At 42.5% G+C, this 18,932-nt stretch overlaps 1 protein-coding gene across 9 annotated transcripts in view; it reads left to right on the forward strand.

Moving 5' to 3' along the window:
- The window catches only part of mol (dual oxidase maturation factor 1 mol), a 107,710-nt gene that overhangs the window by 76,227 nt on the left and 12,551 nt on the right, over positions 1-18,932 (forward strand). For 8 of the 9 annotated variants that reach the window (XM_086978711.1, XM_086978709.1, XM_022789998.2 and 5 more), the window contains one exon: positions 511-837. The exons of the other annotated variant lie outside the window; for it this stretch is intronic. In XM_086978711.1, the coding sequence (XP_086834837.1) occupies positions 511-837 (327 nt within the window). The remainder of the gene's footprint in view (positions 1-510; positions 838-18,932) is intronic. 9 annotated transcript variants of the gene reach the window in all.

Below are 18,932 nucleotides of genomic sequence, written 5' to 3' on the forward strand. Positions count from 1 at the left end.
GTGGTTAGATAAAGCCGGTGTGAGAACGGTAGCTTAATGTAGCAATTAATTTTATTTTACCTCCAAGAAGAATAGATGATCGACGCTGACGTTCAATTGAATGTCTGCTAGTTTGAGTTGCCGATTTCCAGTCATCCGTATAGTCTAACACAATATATATGTAGCCTTGATAATGGAAACTGCCGAGTCACACACCGGCCTGGCCTGTCTACAGGACAGCGTCGGTACAAAAACGAGGCAAATTGCTGAAGCTTGGTATACTCATAGCGGAATCGCTATAATAACAATGCACATTTTGTAGATTCGATACAAAAGTCATTTGAACGATCTTTGATCACGTCTGGTAATCATTATATGACGTATATAGATAGATAGTAGATATCCACCAACCTACACATACTCGCAGGCGGCACTACGTGCTAACTTATTACGCCATGAGAACAAGTCATTTTAGTACTCAAACAACTCTCAACACCATCCATATTGTTTCGTCTGTCCGTTGTTTTGCAGGCTTACCATACCCGATCTTGACAGTTCTCGATTACCTACGGCAGGATAGCGATGGATTCACGTGGGGCCGAGCCTATCGCAAGGCTGGCTTCTGGGCATCATATTTTCTCTGGTGGTCATTTGCCCTGTGGCTTCTATCGAACTTGCTTCTATGCGCGGTGCCCCGCTACGGAGCATATCTGTTCTCGGTGACAGGTCTCGTAATGCTGGTAGCGGTGTGGATCTATGCGGTTCTGTTGCCAAATACGCCACTCATTATTCCAATGGAAAATGGAAGCTTTCTCAAATTCGATCTCGGATGGTGCTTCTATATGGTGCTGGTTCTCGGTAAGTGACTTTAATGTGACTGATTTGTCGCATTGTTATGAGATCTGAGCTATTTAATTATACTCTCCCTTCATAGTTTGGATGCTGAGGTTTTAGAGTCGAGGACGGCCTCGGTAATATGTATCTCTTTCTCGATCCGCCACATTTTTTTGTGAGTCACAGTATAATGTGCTTCTTCTAATCGATATCAGCAGTCCACCTTTTGATCACGACACCTAACCGGGCGAGCTCGGAAGAGCACTGAGCGACGACGCAGAAAATCAGCCACGAAGAGCAAAGTCACACATTTGTAATTATTAATAATAATTGGCAATCATGCGTAAAATTGGATAGATAATATAAACCACTTCAGAAGCGTGCCTCGTCATTGCCACTCCATTGTATTCCCTCATTTACTACGTACACCATACCATGCTCGATACGAACGAGTATTTAATTTGTTTCACAATGGGGAATGGAATGACCGAGCACCTAGTCAGTGCAATGATTTCATATAGACCCATTTCGCTGGCAAGAGATAACTTAGTACATTGTAGAAGGCCAGATACATCGGTGGTAATACGCCAGTATCGCTGCATGCATAGACCTAACGCGTACACACCTACAAGTACGCAGACTTGCAGACGATTTTCCGTTCAACTGCGGCCGATCTACGGTTCGCCTTGTTTACCTCGTTGAAATTGCAAGTAGGAACCGAACGTGTGTGTGTCTACTTACTGCCTGTACATGAATAATTTCATGACGAATGTCACAGTTTTTTGACCGCGTCACTGCCATAGCCATTGCGAGAATCGAAACTTTTGTGGGGCTAATTCTCGATACTTGATTTAGTATTAAGAGGGGAAAGACTATGACCGAGTCCCATAACTTTCATGTCGCAGGGTCAACAGGGATGACGCCAAGATACAGGGCAAACCTGCCGACGAGTTAGCAGGTGCCTTCTGCCAATCCCGTTTCGCAAGAGGGCTATTGGTGCTGTTGCAATTATTATCGTTGCCGTTGCTATAGATGATGTAAAGTCTATGTTAAAGAAACGTTCCACTATCCGTGATTATAGTTGCGCATACTTTGCCTGGCACCAATAAATAGGCCGATATCTGGTTGACCCCTTGCTCTAAGCTGAATCAACTTTGTTTTCAAGGAACTAGGTTAAATTCTCCCTGGTCTCCCGTTGTTTATAAGATATAGGGTTACACTTTCAGATAGCTTTTTCTGTTGCGCCATAGACGTATATATGAGCTTGACAAGATACTTTTATCACCAACACTTTGCCTCATTAGCGGCAAATATCACGACAGAGCCAGCAAAGAAAATAATCTATAGAGCATTCTGCAATCCAGATCTGAACGTTCCAAAAACCCAAAAGTAACGCTTGGATTGCACAATACCGCAATTCGAGCTACCGATTAGTCTGTCTAACAGCGTCTTCTATTCGTGATCCGCTGCCGAAAATCAGGGACATAATTGGCACCGTGAGTTCGTCGCGCGATTAGCGACGGCTCAGTTAACGATCACCACAAAACAAACCTGGGCACTGTTTTCTTCTCTATTTTTCTATCTCTTAGGGTGTTTTTCCAGTGAAATGACGGACTGCCCGTTAGACGAATTAAGCAGCCAAGCAGACGTTGACTGGTGGAATAACCCATTCATTCCAGTTGACTGCTCGTTCCGATAACGAGATAGGGTCTCTACGGGAGCGTGGTTCACAGCAGGCAGCGACTGAGTACTTTTTTCGCCTCTCTTACTGCAATCAATCGGATGTTAAAATAATAACGGCTCGATCGATGCCCGACACCTATCTTCCTAAAAAAAAAAAAAAAAAAAAAAAAAAAAAGACCGTATTCAGCGAATATCATCGAGACCGAGAAAAACTGAAAGTAAAGTCCTCGTTGATGTGTGGTTTCTACACGACAGGACTACTAAGGTGCCGCATGCAGATCGTGAATGTGAAGATCGCTATCGCTTAGAAAAACATATATAACAGGTCCTGTATAGCAGGACTATGCAATATTCTATCGCCTAACTTAGGCTAGCAGAGAACGCGTTGCCGAACGAAGAGAGAACAAACGTCACCGCTCGAATCACCAATGTACTCATTGGCTAGCCCAATGTGTGCGTGAGAGTATCTCGTTTTCACTGCCACACATATGCAATACCTATTCATAGATCGTAGATCAGGCATCGTTGATGCGTGCTGACGTAGACGATAGAACAGAATGCGGATTGATACTACTTTTTTTTTGTATCGCTGAACATTGAAGTTTCCAGGGCGATGTGTGGTTTTCCCAAAAGAAGGTGTTGTATGCGCGGAACTATTGAACGCGACTTGTATATTAAATAACAGTTATTACGGCCTGCGAGTTAAATACTATGCCCACCGCAACAAGGGACGTATTGCTTAAATACAGAATGGAATGAAACATATTGATAGAAAAAACATGACAGATATGTTTTTCTTTTATATTGTATACGTATAAAATCAAAACTGTCAAATTTTCACGAAGCTTCTGCACCACTTCGAACAATTCGGCAACGAGGCCGGACCTTAATCTCTATTAATATGTTTGTTTTGACTCGAGGGGCTTTCTTTTCACTATAAATTAGACCCGTTATTATTGAATTTACTGTTTGGAACTGCGGGTAAGAAACGACGAGTCGTTTCTGCCTTCTACCTTTACAGAATTGTGTAGCCTCAGCCAGCAAACTATATTTAACAATAAACCATCGCCAGGTTGCACTTGCCCTTAGTCATGAACCGCAAACACGACTAGCGTTAGCCGGTGCTATTGCAGTGCTCTTTGAAATCTTGTGATTGGCCGGTTTCTCTATCCACCCAAAGAATAATCCAAAGCACAATATTGCACGCATATATCCCTGAGACGTTCGCAGAAGTTCCACCTTTTTTTTTTACTCGCAAATTCGCGATAATATGTATCTTTTTCGTTCGTTCGTTTGTGATAGTTCACTGGCCATAGCTAAGCATCAGTGCATCGACAGATTATTGGTTTTTGATCACCTGACTTTCTGTGGTTGTAAATCCGACGACGACAGTTTCGCCGCGGCGGGGAAATGCCGGATGTGTGTCTGTGGTGGTTTTTTTAATGCGAATACTGAAACAACTGAATAACAGAGAGGATGATAACACGAAGCACTTCTGCATCTGCCTCTTCTAGTAATACGGCCTGGAAACGCTTAGACGCTGAGCCCACACACACACACACACACACACACACACACACACACACACACACACACACACACACACACACACACACACACACACACACACACACACACACACACACACACACACACACACACACACACACACACACACACACACACACACACACACACACACACACACACACACACACACACACACACACACACACACCTATATCTATATATACCTTGCACTTTTGTGTTTTGTGATAGTACGGCGCTATTTTAGTACGTTCTTTGCGGCGGCCACTTGTTTCGTGCCAGCGAACCCAACTATTCTAGTCATTTATCAAATCTTTAAACATCTGCGTGTTTATAAATCCAAATGGAAATGTGACATACATATGTAGTATGTGTACATGGCTGTCAACTGCGTAATTCTACATGAAAGGGTTGCCCGATGGGAACATTATATGCTGTCATAAAATGTCCGTTTTCACAACGACCAACACTTGACAACAATGACAGCATAGATTCTAACGTCTGCGTCGCGGAGCTATGCGCGACAAACATATAATAAATATGCATTGAGTTGCACGATATAAAACAAAAACAGACGATAGCTTTTTACGTTTGCCAGCATTGGTTGCTATGACTGTTATTATAGACTCGCCAGGATTATGATAGTGCTATCGACAATTTCGCCCATTTTGTTATACAACATTCAGCCGAGACGAGACTTCTATCTGACGTGAAAGTGTTCTGTAAGTCTAAAGTCTGTTTCGGTTCGGCGGCGTGCCTTGACGCCCGTTACCCACAGCTTACCATATGCAAAATGTATCAGCCATAAAGAGACGTACTATTAGGAGACCTTTGCAAGATCGGGGTGTTTTCCTACCAAAACAGCGTTTTCGCGAGGGAATCGAGCACGATTAGCCTGCGCAGAAGTGCGTGCCCATCGAATATTATTATAAATAGCCCTTTCCGCGTTTACCAAGGCGCGGATCTGTAGGTCTCTGGCAAAAAGAATGTTTTAACAATTTAAGATAAAAAAGTGACCATTGTTATTGTGCAGCGCTCATAGCATTGTCTAGCGAGCAAGATGGTGTCGGCGCATGTCTGAATTGCATTGCTGTTTCTATGTCCCTGAGGGGTACGAATCTTAAAGTGGATTCGTTATGATGAGCGCAGTTGTAAGACTTGAGACCTAGCCTCCAACATGGGTGGCGAGGGATAAAGGTTAGGTTATACAGAGACAAAATCTACGTCTTCCCTTCTTTAATCAACTGTTTTTTTGTGCCTGAAAATAAGAAACGTTAACAAATTAACACGCGTTCGGACAACCAGAAAAAGAATGACAATTTAGAATTTTTTTTAACATACTATTATTTTTTATTAATATCTTAACGCCAACCTTTTCCGGAGAGGATGGGGCAAAATCACTATATTTCGTTGTCGATATCACAATTCATTCCTATATGGCTTGATTCCTATATGGCTGAATTTGGCGCGGCCGTTTTATTTGATCGTCTTTCCGCAACTGTTTAATACCCATAATAACCTGATATTCCCGACGAAGCTGCTTGCTCAACTTTACCTCGTACCCTATATTCGTCGCCTTCGCTTTTTACACACCATTAACTTTTATCTAGTCATTTGACAATATAGAGCTGAAAAGTACGGAAAAGATCTGCGCCATCAATTAATGTAAACAGATAAAGGTTATTAGTGCGAAGTCATCCATATCTGTACCGTATACGAGGTTTATCGATTAATGTAAACAGATAAAGGTCATTCGTGCAGAGCAGACGGCCAGATCACCTGGAAAAACGCATGTAATTTATGTAATGGGAGTATGGCATACATTATCTGTGAATCACAGCCGCCAAGACGATACCAGAAGTAAATATTACCATGGTGCCAAGGGCTGGATGCGCTAACCAGCACGGGAACTGATCTTTCCCCCGATGACTACTCAAGATACCAAAAACGAATTCCTGTTATTTTTGAATTCATGCCCGAAGCACACATAAACAGAAACACCATATTAATCTAAATAACGCTATCTAGTCGTTATTCAGCGCCGCAGATAAGTCGAAGATAAACGTGCCACACAAAAAAGGAACCTATTTTTTATAATAGCTTGCTCATATTAAGGCGATATTAACCACGGCTCTAAAGTACTTCAATGTACACCCATACATTTTCACTTTTTTCAATTCCCCGCCGCTTTGAGGCAAGTACCCGAAATTATAAATAAAAAGTTGCGACGATTTATTCAACAATACGACTTAAATACATCTGTTCAGCAGGTCAGACCCCGGCTCTCGCTCTAACGCACAGAGCTTCCCCCGCTGTTTTTAAGGAATAGCACAATTCGGTGCCATCTCTTGTCCCAGTGTTATGACTTTCACCTCTGCTATTTATAATAATAGCTTTCCTCATTTGATCTAATGATCTAGTCGCGTGCATAGCCAGTCATTTCGTGTCTACCTCGTCGGAGCATCAAAGGTGTCCATACTAACCATATAGAACTTGGTCTATCAGGGGACAGAAAAACCGCAAACCGTTAATGATGTACGGCTGTGCCTAACTAGAAGCAGCGGCTAGTCGTATGCTGAGCTCGTGCTATAAAGAAAAAAAGCAGGTTTGCACTTGACTAATGACGACAAACCTTTTGACCCGCCAGCTTCACCAGCACTAATTGATAATGAATGGCGCTAAGACGCCTGGGCCGACCGGGTGACGTGGAGCCACGACTTTCTAGTGTTGGCTGGTCTGCCAACCTCTTGAACCCTTTCTCTCTCTCTCTCTCTCTCTCTCTCTCTCTCTCTCTCTCTCTCTCTCTCACTCACTCACTCACTCACTTGTTGTCTCGAGAAGCAAGCTTCATTGGCTCGATCGTGGAATGATGTCCACGTCTGGGCGAACGGCGCTGGAGGCCGGGTGGAGCAAAACCCAGATCAGCAAGTAACGAAAGGAAAACTATGGCGGTCGTGAAGAACCGTAAAAATAAAAGTAGGTCCACGGTTTCCTGATAGTGAGCGTGAGAAAATTAACCGACCAGTGAACCGTCGCCGTTAGACTATACTACGACACGTGTGATACACTGTATATATATACGTAATGATACGTGAATGGGCCATTTATTCAGCGGACAATTGCTGGCGGATCCAGTCGCTGTGGCGACCGCCGTCATTTTGCTTTAGAATGAATGGCCTAGCTAGTGCTTGTTTGCGATGGTCACCACTTCTGGTATATGTTGCGTGTTACTTGACTTTGGCCAATGCACGTGGCTGTGTGTCATTCGGGTCCGGCTTATCGTATGCGATAACTATTTTGATACGAGGCAAAACAGTAGTGCGTCGCCATGCAGCGCTGATGGCAGATAGATAAAGAATAAGGGTGAAGAATGTGCTCACAGAAGCACTAATGCTTATTGTGACTATTCTGTGTGAAAATTATACCATAATCTCTATGAGTTAGCAGTGAAATACGGGATATCCTCTCGGACAACGTCGAGGTCTCTCTCTCTCTCTCTCTATTTTTTTATTGATCTTCTTTACGGTTGTTTTTAGATCTCGAGCCAAAAAAGACATCAGTGGATTGTTTATTGTTTGACCTCTCCGTTTTACTGGTAAAGACTAGGCTGTGTCCTCAAACCTAGGTCGTCTTTAGATTGAACTAAGGTAGATGGTGACCACCGATGTTCGCAGTTAGCAGAGCGCCCCGAGTAGAGGCAGTTTGTCCCTTCGACGTTCATTAACGGAGTACCTTTTTTGGGTTGTAATCCCGTTTACCTAGAAGCGACTGTTATTAAATAGTTGTGCCTTAAGCCATTGTACGAACGTTGATTATTTTAATTATTTTACTTCTGTTATTATACGCCTATTGTGAACGAAAGGCAAAATTAATGGAAAATAAAGTGCGCTATTCATTATTGGCATGGATGACATTTGTATTGGTAGTTTTATGTGACTATGCCTCCATTAGCTCTTCGGTTGAATATAGTGACCTTTGTTTCCTAACTTAACATTACTAGTCACCCGTATTGATGTTATATATAGATGTCTTAGATAAGTAAAGTATTGTCAAAAACTCGTCGTACCCATACAGAACTCTGTCAAATCTTTTCGGTACCGTTTCTGGGTCAAAGAATCATTGGCAACACATCGGGCCCAATCCAACTGCTGGGTTGCTACAGCGGACTGGGCCTTTGATGTTGTCAGCTGCGCTTTTTCCCTGCAACGTCCCCTTACTTGGCTCTCTTTGATACACGCTGGGTGTCGTTATCATCTTCGGCCACAGCGTTTCTCGCACTTGTCGTATCTATGAGCGGTTTTGGTTGGTGCGGGCGAATTCTTTCGATTGGTCCGTACAAACCTTTCCGTGCTCACCATTACCTGTTACATACGGTGGCACAACTATGGCGTCGGTAAATTTTGTTCCGCTCAGAACCCCTGACTCGTGGCGGGTAGGCAGAGTACGATCTTCTCCGTTGAGCGATTAAACACTGATCCACCGATTCTAAAAGTAGCTTCGCTATCATGGCGCATATACCGCCTTCCGTATCTACTATTTCGGTGATGGTTCGTCCGTAACAGTGGATGATCAAGGCGCACTTCATTTCTGCGGTCCAGTAGCTACTACTCGCTCTACATACGGGGCAGCCATTGTACTTGTTAGGCCAAAACAGGCAAGCAGATCTCTCGCCATGGGAAACAGACAGGGAGTCATGGCAAGGGACGAAGAAACTATTGCGGACTGTTAATAATAACATGCCGAAGATTGACGGAATAACTAAAACAGATGATACTAACGCGGATGGTGGGGTTAAAAGCAGTTCACGTAGCGATAACCAGGGTACGCGATAAGTGCAGTGAAAGGGGAAATTCAATAGGGTACACATAGCAGAGGTTAGTTTAATGTTTATCTGCATGTAGAAAATTCGATCGAGTGAACGCTCTTTTTTCTGTATGTTATTGATATAGCGAAACGCTCCAGTTATTATTATAAACTATATACATGTAGTATCATGCATAGTAAAACTGAATTAAGTGCAGGTGAAATAAGTTCCGGGTGCATGGAACTATACTACCGTACTTCGAGATTTTCAAGCTCTAGCCGAGACTAAAGTTAGATGTGCATAACTTCACGCAAAACATACGGCCTCGCCCCTAAACCAACGAATGGTTGTTAGTTTCCTTTTTTTCCAACTTTTGTCCATTATACTATTGACTGTGTACAACTTGCGTAACGTTTGTTCTATGCCAATCCTTGATCAATCATCAGAAGTTATCATTTTCAAGTTTACATCCTGTCGAACCTATCAGAGATCAGCAAGTAAGTTAAACAGCTCGAAATTGAAAATGCGTTCCTTATCCGTTTTACATCTTCGGGTAGAATGCGGCCAGCCACTAGGTACCCCAGATCTTAAATTTGGAATCGTGTAGTTATACGCTAGTAGTACACTGTGCTATAAACTTAAAGTTCTTGCGTAGTTACGTTGAATCATTTCTTGGCAGCCGTATCTCGTTGTGATACGTATCAATATGACCATACCATGCAACATTTTTCTTAATGTGCAGAAGCATTAACAAAAAGTTCTTCGATTGAGTCTCGAAAGGGTTGGCTGATCGAAGTGACACATGTATACACTGTGTAAATTTCGTAACATAAAATAATATATTGAGTCTAATTGAGAGCTTTTCAACAGTTACATGAATGCTATGTGATGAGGCACTCGTGAAGGATGAAATGCATAATACGTTTATGAAGGTGTTGCTTCGTTTGATATTCGAAGCCTTAGGCGGCCTGTTTAGCAACTGTGAGTCGTTTCTCTGATCCAAATTGTCGTGGATCAGAGACTTAGCAAGAAATTACTGAAACTGTACAAAGATCGTATTGTGTGTTGATATGGTTATCCTCACGTCTATTAAAGTAGTTCTGGTTGCCTTTTGATTTTGAGAAATTTAAGCATGGGCCCTACCGTCTGGGTTCTCCACTTATTGGCGCTTCGTTTGTATTATTTTAGTAGAAGGCTTGTGGGAAGTTATTACGGTGACCTCTAGAAGACAAACGACATGTTTTGACTCACCAGGGAACGTAAGCATGACGTGTTTTGCCTTTCTTGAACACTGGCATATTTCTGATATCCCTATGTATATAGCAAATAGATATAGATGAGAATTCACTTAAAATAATTAGAAAACTTCATGTTTCATGCCAAGAATCTGCCTTTTCATAGCCATTTCAATCCGATCATTACTATGTTAAGCAAATGGCCAGCCTATTATCGTCGCCCTTATATACGAACATGTACTGTCGCCTCTGCAAGATTCCCACTGCCGTTTGCTAGCATACAAACACATTTTGGAGCGACTCTCTCAGAATTATGACGGTCCCTTCAAAGTCGTATCCTGGGCAGAGAGCAGAAACTTAATTACCGAAAAAAAAAAAAGAAACATTCTTTCTTTCCTATGTGTGGAGAAAAACGCGATATGATCAACGAAAAGCACGAAGGAACAAACGATTGTTCGACACTCAGCAGATTCGTCTTAGGGTGTCGGACACTTCAACGAACAATGATGCCCCTCGTAACAAACATGACAGTTTCTTGAGCCGCAGCACCAGTAATTAGCTAAGAACAAAATCGACCACTAAATAGCATCTTTTAGCTCGCCACCCCGTAAGCAAGCAGAATGCCGTGCCCGAACCCCTAAAATGGCTGAGATGAGCAACGTCCTTGATGGATCACGGTGGCTCAGGCAAAAGCCAGAAACGACATAAAATCGTCGGCAATTCCACTCGCTAACGCATCTCTCGGCTTGCGCTTGAGGTTAATACTGCGCGATGGACACTTTGTATGTTGTCATCGTCGAGCCGCAACGTAATTACCCTTGGGATCACAAAGCTCGCTGGGATCGTCGTTACACGGCCAGACAGTTCCACACGCGGTATACCATCTTACACCATAAAGACAGCCAGGCCATGAAAAAGACGAGGACAGTACCCACAAGTTGCTGCCTCCGGACGATAACGGCTAAATGTATGGCTGACACTGACTCAGATGACTATGTAGCCCTGCACGCATTGTGTCTCTACCAACTGTAACTAGAATGACCAGCTGTTACTTCTTTGCCCGCACAAGTTAGCAAATTATTTAATAACTTCTGGAAGATAGCTGCCAATTGGAAGGAGGTCAATTTTTCTACCACTGAGAAGTACAACAGCTACAAAGAATGAGGTACGACGATGAGGATTAAGGCGTAAGAAACGAGGCACAACAGTTGCGCGAATGGGTACCCTGTTTTGGTATTATGGTCGAATGCGTACGCGTGCGTAACCATAATAGAAAACTTATGAACGAGCGGCTGTTGACGGGGCAAGGGGTTCATGTCATGGGAACAGTAAGCACGTCCATAGAAGATAACTATTGTGCTGCTTAATGTAGATGGGATTTGTAGTTTGTCAAATAAAGGATGAGGAAAAACTCGGTACTGGCCTGAGTGGCTGTTGTTAGTCGTAAACTAGGCGTACGCGCTGGTGCCATAGGTTTGCCATACCCAAATAGACTGCGTTTAGTGGCGCAGTAAAAGATCAGTCATTAATTGACATTGGCGTACTTTTTACGCGATTAAAATACACGGAGGTCTATGCCGAACAAGGCACCCTTTTCGCTGCATTAGCATCCGTTGAGACGTTGTCAACAGGCCATTTATACAACAATTTTGTAAAGCGTATTCTCGTTTAGTAGGCTACAGCTATTATCTTTATCAGTTATAATTGTTTAGCATAAGTAAATGCACCTATAATTACTTCCGTTCTCAGCACATACTGTATAACCGGCTAACTGTATAGATAATTCTATTAATGTTCTTTATTTTGACTGCGTACCAGTCTATGGACACACCGTGAGCTGTGACGATATATCTCTGCGAGTTATGGTGGTAACGTGTTTACTTATTACCTGGCGGCAAACACTAGCTGGTCTGAATCTGAATTCTGGGAGAATTTTGAAATTAGATCATCTAATTATTTCTGAGTTGAAATTCAAAAACATCACTTTCTGAACGTTTAATCACATGATATAGCTAGGTGATAACATCGAACGAATTCCATACGTTCGATGTTGTCCGTTATCTTCCGACGTCGCACCATTTAGATAGTTCCAGATGGGGTGCACCTACCTACTCCCAGTTTCGCTGGGGCCGCGCCCTCTGAAGTCCACATATCTTCGGCGCCCCATAGCGTACCCAGGATCCATTGTTATATTCAACTCAAATGTAGCATTTCATAAAACAAACAGACAAGAGAAGTCCATACGTACCTAATCCAGCTTCGTTTATTCGTTATAGAGACGACTTACGACTTCTGTTTTGCAGCGTCGTTGACATATTAATAAAAAAATAGAACAAATATATGAGAAAATCGGAATGCATCGTCAACAACAACAACAACAACAACATTCTCAGCAACTGCGCCAACGACAAAAATAGCAGAAAATTAACCTTGAAAATTAAAATGTTATTGTCGCTATCATCGCCACTGTTATATATATAAAGGTGGGAACGCTTAATATTAGAGTTGTTTAGGAAACAACAGAGAAAGGGATCAAAATCGTGCAATTTTTCAAAAGTCGTGGACTACACAGTCTGGATACGCAGTACGGATTCGTGCCGTATGTACACGATTAGACAAAGGCCACGATTTCCTGCTAGTATCTGTAACAGTATGCGTGTGTATCTATACGCAGATCAGAGTCGCTACTCTACAGAAAAAGATCATTGCGCATTTGTAAATAGGTCTATTTTCCCTTCCCTATTGCTACTACACAATTTAAAGAAAGAGGGCAAAATTTTTAGATCTTTTCTATTTCAGTAAAAAAAATAGAACGGAAGCAAGCAGGGTTGGTTCTGTCGGTTACCCTTTTTGCCCTAGTTTCTCGTCTGCATATCGTCCCGACGGCATAATCGTGATCGGATGAGATGCTACCGTTGATCAACTGGCGACATATTGCTCTAAATCCTGTATTCGTGAAGTATTTTAGACAATATTCCGTTTTCGATTGGGTCGTTCAGGCGATATTTATCGTCGAACATTACAATGGTAATGTTTAACAAGTGGTAATGTTAATAGTAACAGCAGTAACTTTTATGTACTGTCAACTTGGTCTGCCCTATATGGACGCGGTAATTGAACTGCACGATAAATTATAATAGCACGATAATTACCGCGTCTATATGGACAAGATACGTCCAGTGTACCGAGATTATAGAAAAGAGAGAGGAATCTTGAAATCCTGGTGCGACGTTGCTCGCTGGATCGCTAATGATCAGAAGGCATTTGAGAAGCGCTGCCGATAAGCGGTTTCAGGCCACTTAAGGTCACGCGACCGAAAATATAAGATTCACGGCCTACCACCGTAACATTGGAGTCAGTACTGATTTCGTTGTCTCCTAAGTCAATGACTATCATCCAGGTTCGTAAAATTATGACTAATGATTGTTTGAGCTTTTTCAGAAGAGCGTTGTAATACCCTCAAAATCAGTGATCCGGCTATGTTATCAGACACATTAATGATAATAATAGCACAGATGTTTGGAGTCTATTTCGCATCCAAGAATGAAGCAAGTAAACGGATTAACCCATGATGAAGTATTAGCCAGCAGGGGGATACAGTATGCCAGATATAAAAAATGTTCGAAATCGGTAGCGAGGCTTATATAAATAAAATACTATTTTATCAATAACTATTATGGTTTCATTGTTGATCGTAAGCAGCAGAAGATAAGAATCAATAGTGCATATATAACTCTTACGCAATCTGGTTTGTATCTTTTGCGGGACCGCGAAAGGCCAAATCGGCGGTGCCTTTCAATAGCGTAACGAGTAGCACGTAGTTCCTTCCAGTCGTTAGCAGTACAACGATAACAAGATACGATAGCATGTTCTTCACAATATAACGGTTCTGCATTTTCCCGTCTTTCCGTCACGTGTGGGTTCACAAAAAGAGCGAAAAACCCAGCAAGAGGTAGTTGGGCCTGACAATGACACCATCAGATGTGCGGTGGGTTGCTAATAGCCGACCGTCGTTAACCATCACCAGACTAAACGGTAATGACCGCGCATAGCGATCATGGCCACATGAATGTGAACGTTTGTTGCGACGGTGACGCGTACAGCCTACATGACTAATAAATATCATTAGCGAATGGACACCGCAGAGCGTACGAAGAGTTAATCAAGTTAATAGACCGTAGCCCAGCTATGGTAATCACAAAAAGTCCCATTTCACGAAATTCGGACTGTCACTATTCCGAGCTTGCTGTTCCATGTAAGCGCTTTTTTTTTTCTCTTTTTTCGTGACATCGACTTTTCGGAGCTCTGATCCGTCGTAAATCCGTGTTGGAGGCGACGCATCGTAGCCTGCTGCCTATAATATCTCAGCTTCCGTTTGTTTGTGACTCGTTCCAGCATTAGTACAGCCAATGTAGTAGTGAGTGGAAAAGGAAACCCGTCTGCAGATCGTGAAAGCAGAAACCCCATAAAATCACGATACCTAATGCCATCGTTTAGTCGGGACGATTACATGGCCAGTATATGTACTCGAATCGTTGACGTGATATTTTCGGAAAGCTCTATAGTGGAACAGCTGAAACTATAGAGCAAATTAAATAGTTCATAGACTGATATGAACATTGATATTCTGTAGCTTTTCTAAATTGTCTATCATATGAGCTCATTATTCAAATCAAAGATTGATACTTGAGTGGCTAGCGCAAAGGTCACATTTGGGTCGCAGTAAACTGGAAACGATCATGGGCGAAAAACGCGAAGTTGATTGCATCCGTCTGCCGTGCGTTTTCGGTCAACGAACGAACGATTTTAGAATAAGTACGGCCTGTAGCCGAAAGGGTTAGAAATTATTATGGAATAATCAAATATTATAGGATAATTCCCAGGCTTTAGGTTGGGAACTATTGTTAATGGCTTTTAAATTTGCAGCGTTGTTTCGGTATTTATTTTTATTTGTAAACGACTATGAGTGTTTCTATTAAGTTGAGGTTCAGTTAATCTGAAACGGCAACGACCGTGCTAGAAGAGACTAACTTTGAAATGTGATTGTTCCTAATTCTGGTACGATATGCATCTACAGTTACCCGTACAATCCATGCTGCGATCTACATTACGTCGTTATCTTGCCCGCTGACTTGTATATCTGCACACGTTTTCAGCGATTTCTGTTTTTACCAAATCGGAACGCCTTTTGTCTGTCCACTTGAGTGAATTGTTCGTCCGTTAAAATAAGCCGGTAAGAAGAAACAACGGCGGCCGAAGCCCGACACAAACCGATCCGGCAAACCGGAATTTCCTTCCGCCGGTACTTCGGTCTTTACCATTCATACTCACTTCTGACTGGTACGGCAACAGCACCCTGATTGTCCAGCTCAACAAATCACCCGGCTCGCTTCGACTAATGGTTCTTGTAGATTTCTCCTAATTATTTGTATTAATATTAGTCTATGTAGCCCGTCCCAACGCGTTCCAATTTAGCCCCAACGACAACTGGCGATCTAATGAAGACCTCGTGACAAACAATAACTCCGAACCCTTCGGCTTGCTATACTACTCGCTCTTCGCTTACGACATAATGGAAAACGGCGAAAAAGCACATGTATGCTAGGACCACAAAAGGATTTAAACAGATACTTGAATAGTAGTATACGCAGCAGAGCTCATACTAGTCGATAGCAAGAGATACAGGCTTCTATAATACACAGCCACGTTCCGGCGAGCAGAAGTTCTAGATATAAGCGTACCGGTGATTTCTGTCACTAATCAGCTTTCGTTTTGCCAACAGCCCTCGTATCTATCTTCCGGCTGATTAGTGCCGGTATACTGTGATTGCCCGTCAAAGATTGTCTGTGTGGCGGCGGAACACCAAATTCTGCTGTCAGAGGGTTCGAGGGCGGAAGGGGATCGAGCTAGATCTAAAACTATCGGACGCTATTTTTAGATGTCCAAAAAAATAATTTCTCAACCATCGCGGCTAACGTCCGACGATGATATCGAATGCAACCCCAGTATCAAGTTGAACTTTGCCCGTAGCCCTTGTCATCAAGTCACAGCCTAAATTTACGGCGCGATCAGCGGCTAGCGCTAACTGGCCATCAGTGACCTATGCGGAACATATTTAAAAGTAAATCTGGGTAATGATGTAGGGAGTCCAATGCTATTATAGCTGGCCAACACGCTGAAGCTTGTTACACATAGGTATCTTCTAGACGCGGATAGTGAGCTGGAAACCAGAAAGACAGACGATTCAAATGCTCAAACGGTTAACCGATGGTTGTTAATACTGTGTGAGTAAATTTGTCTTTGAATGTATCGAAATGATGGAAACTGATTTAGCTTCCTACGAGTTCACCTTAGGAGATGCTTTTGCTCCAAAAAAAACAGACTGAAAAACAGAGCCAAAGTTAATACCAGTTTTATGAAAACTGAATTAATTTTTCAATTCTACGATGGTGACATACCTACATACTTAATTTTTTAACCAATAATAAAATCTATATTGGATTTTTCTTTACCTAAGTGATACCTTATCAACGACACACTACCAAATGAGGTCTTGCACAAAGACTGGAGCTAAGAAATGGACACAATCGTATCAGTACGGTAAAAACAACTGTTGCCCAGTGTAATTTGATTGTCTTGTAAATAAATAAAAAAAAAAAAAAAAAACGATGCAAGTCTTCGAAAATTATTTATTTAAAGAACGCGAAATAAATGCCGCATCCTGTAGGCATGCCATCGAAATACGATCAGGTGGGGGTTCTGAGCACTGATGAGACGAGCCAAAGACCATATCAGACTTGCAATTGACCTTGGTATTACAACCATGCAGGTGATTCCTTGAGACGTATATAAGCGCGCACCTAATGATCAGTGAGTGCCTGTTGCTTATAACCGCTGGAAAATTTCTGTTTCAGACGCGGCTTACGTTGCTCCGATAGGGGTCGACACAATATAGTGACGTTCGAAACATATGCCGTTAAGACGATATTTTAAGGTTGGTGAAAGGATTCATAGACGCCTGCTGAAATCGGAGGAAAATATCTTCATAGTTGACTTGACTGCCAGGGCGTCTTCGTGAACCCAGTGAATTTTAAAGGAATAGTTGTATGTCGGCTGTCTTCAACGTTCGTGTTCTCGTTATTCAATGAAAGTTTCCTTCACAATAAAAGTACAAGCGTATGTTATAAACACTTTTGGGCTAGATTTGACAAATGAACTATTTGTAACTAGCATCCTCCTATCCGTTATCAGTTTCCACTCATTGATTTCAATGGCTATTTAGAATTCGTAGACGTTTCTGCCTCAAGCTATTGGAGTCGTTCTTCATTTTTGAATTTTCTTCTATATGATATGCCGGTACATTGGAAGAATTCTCTTATTTCAACTGATGCATGGCAGTGGTCACATTTTAATGATGATTCGTTCTGTTATCCTGTATCGGAAGAGTTTCGTCACGTTTGACAAAGGTATCTTTCCGTAGTGGGCCCGCTGATTCGTTGTCAAACGCTACGTTTTTAGACGTTTCCGCATCAGGCCTTATCTATCACCGAATGGCCGGATGGAGCACCATGATGGAGGTCAAAATCAAACCCGAAATTATAGATTACAACGACACGTAGCTGATGTATCAATCTAAAGGTTCTGTGGGCGGAATTCGATGATTCGATCGTAAATTCCCAGTTGTATGACTTACGTTTCAGCACAAAGATGACACGTGTCTCCTACTACCGGGCTACCTCTTCTATTTTGGCTAACACCAATGATTGATGATTCCTGTTTTCTAATTTGTCATCTTCCAAGATTCAACAGACAGGATCTTCGGATCGCCGTTATTCTATTGAAGTCGATCTTGTTAGTAATTGAAGATCCGCCGCTAATCTATACGAAAAGGCTTAGTTAGTTCTAATAGAAGCGACGTTTCATAACAATTTCATTTGGATCGGCATATACAGATATGCTTTGGGAACATACGTAAACAGAACTTGTCAGATCCTCTACAACCTGCAACTCTTTAATCTTTTAGAAAACTAACGCAAATGCCAGTATCGCAGTCGCACACACAATATGTGTGTGTAACAGTGATCCTTACATGAAAAGCCCCTTTGAAGGATATAGCGTTGCTAACACGCTATTGCAATGGCTTTTGGTGACCAATAACTGCCCTGAGCAGTATCCTGGGCGAATGGGGCGGGCGCGCAGCTAGTAGGGAGTTGCTCAATCGTCGGATCGATGATATCGTTGGTTAGACAGCAAACGTATTTCTGTGTTTCGCTGGTAGTGCTAAAAATAAACCGCCATTAGTGTAAAGCGGAACAAGACATCAACACGAATATTTGTAGGGCACCGGCGCTGCAGCAATAGCCTGTATCATAACGATGACAGAAATTCTGCCATTGGCAGGCGATGCTTGCGTGATGACGTCTCACTACCCGGGGTCCAAACTACCGCCTCAAGCGGCTGCGGAACTAACAACAAGAACAGTGCGTTTCGGCTGCCACAGCGTGGTACTGACAAAACTGTCATGGTAAAGCTCTGTTTACTTTCCGTTGAAGTACCCGTTACGGATAATGACAGGTGATCGGCATTAAGCTCACAAGCGAAGCGTTCACGCATATCTCTATTCGTACGTGAATTTGTGCCTAAGTGGTATTCGTTGACCGTCGAAGCGCTGATTTGCACTCGTATCTTGAACTCGTCAGAAGGTTTTGTTGCCACACGTGTTATGAGGCGCGTATTCTTCTTCCCCGTAGATTAGCTCCACTAGGAACTCGATGATCGGTAGAAGAAAAGCGGGCTAACACGCCACTGGCAACGCTGCAGCAATTACTGAATAATTTTTACACAAAAAG

Source organism: Varroa destructor, unplaced genomic scaffold, assembly GCF_002443255.2.
Source record: "Varroa destructor unplaced genomic scaffold, Vdes_3.0 BEIS01000002.1, whole genome shotgun sequence".
Classification (NCBI taxonomy): domain Eukaryota; kingdom Metazoa; phylum Arthropoda; class Arachnida; order Mesostigmata; family Varroidae; genus Varroa; species Varroa destructor.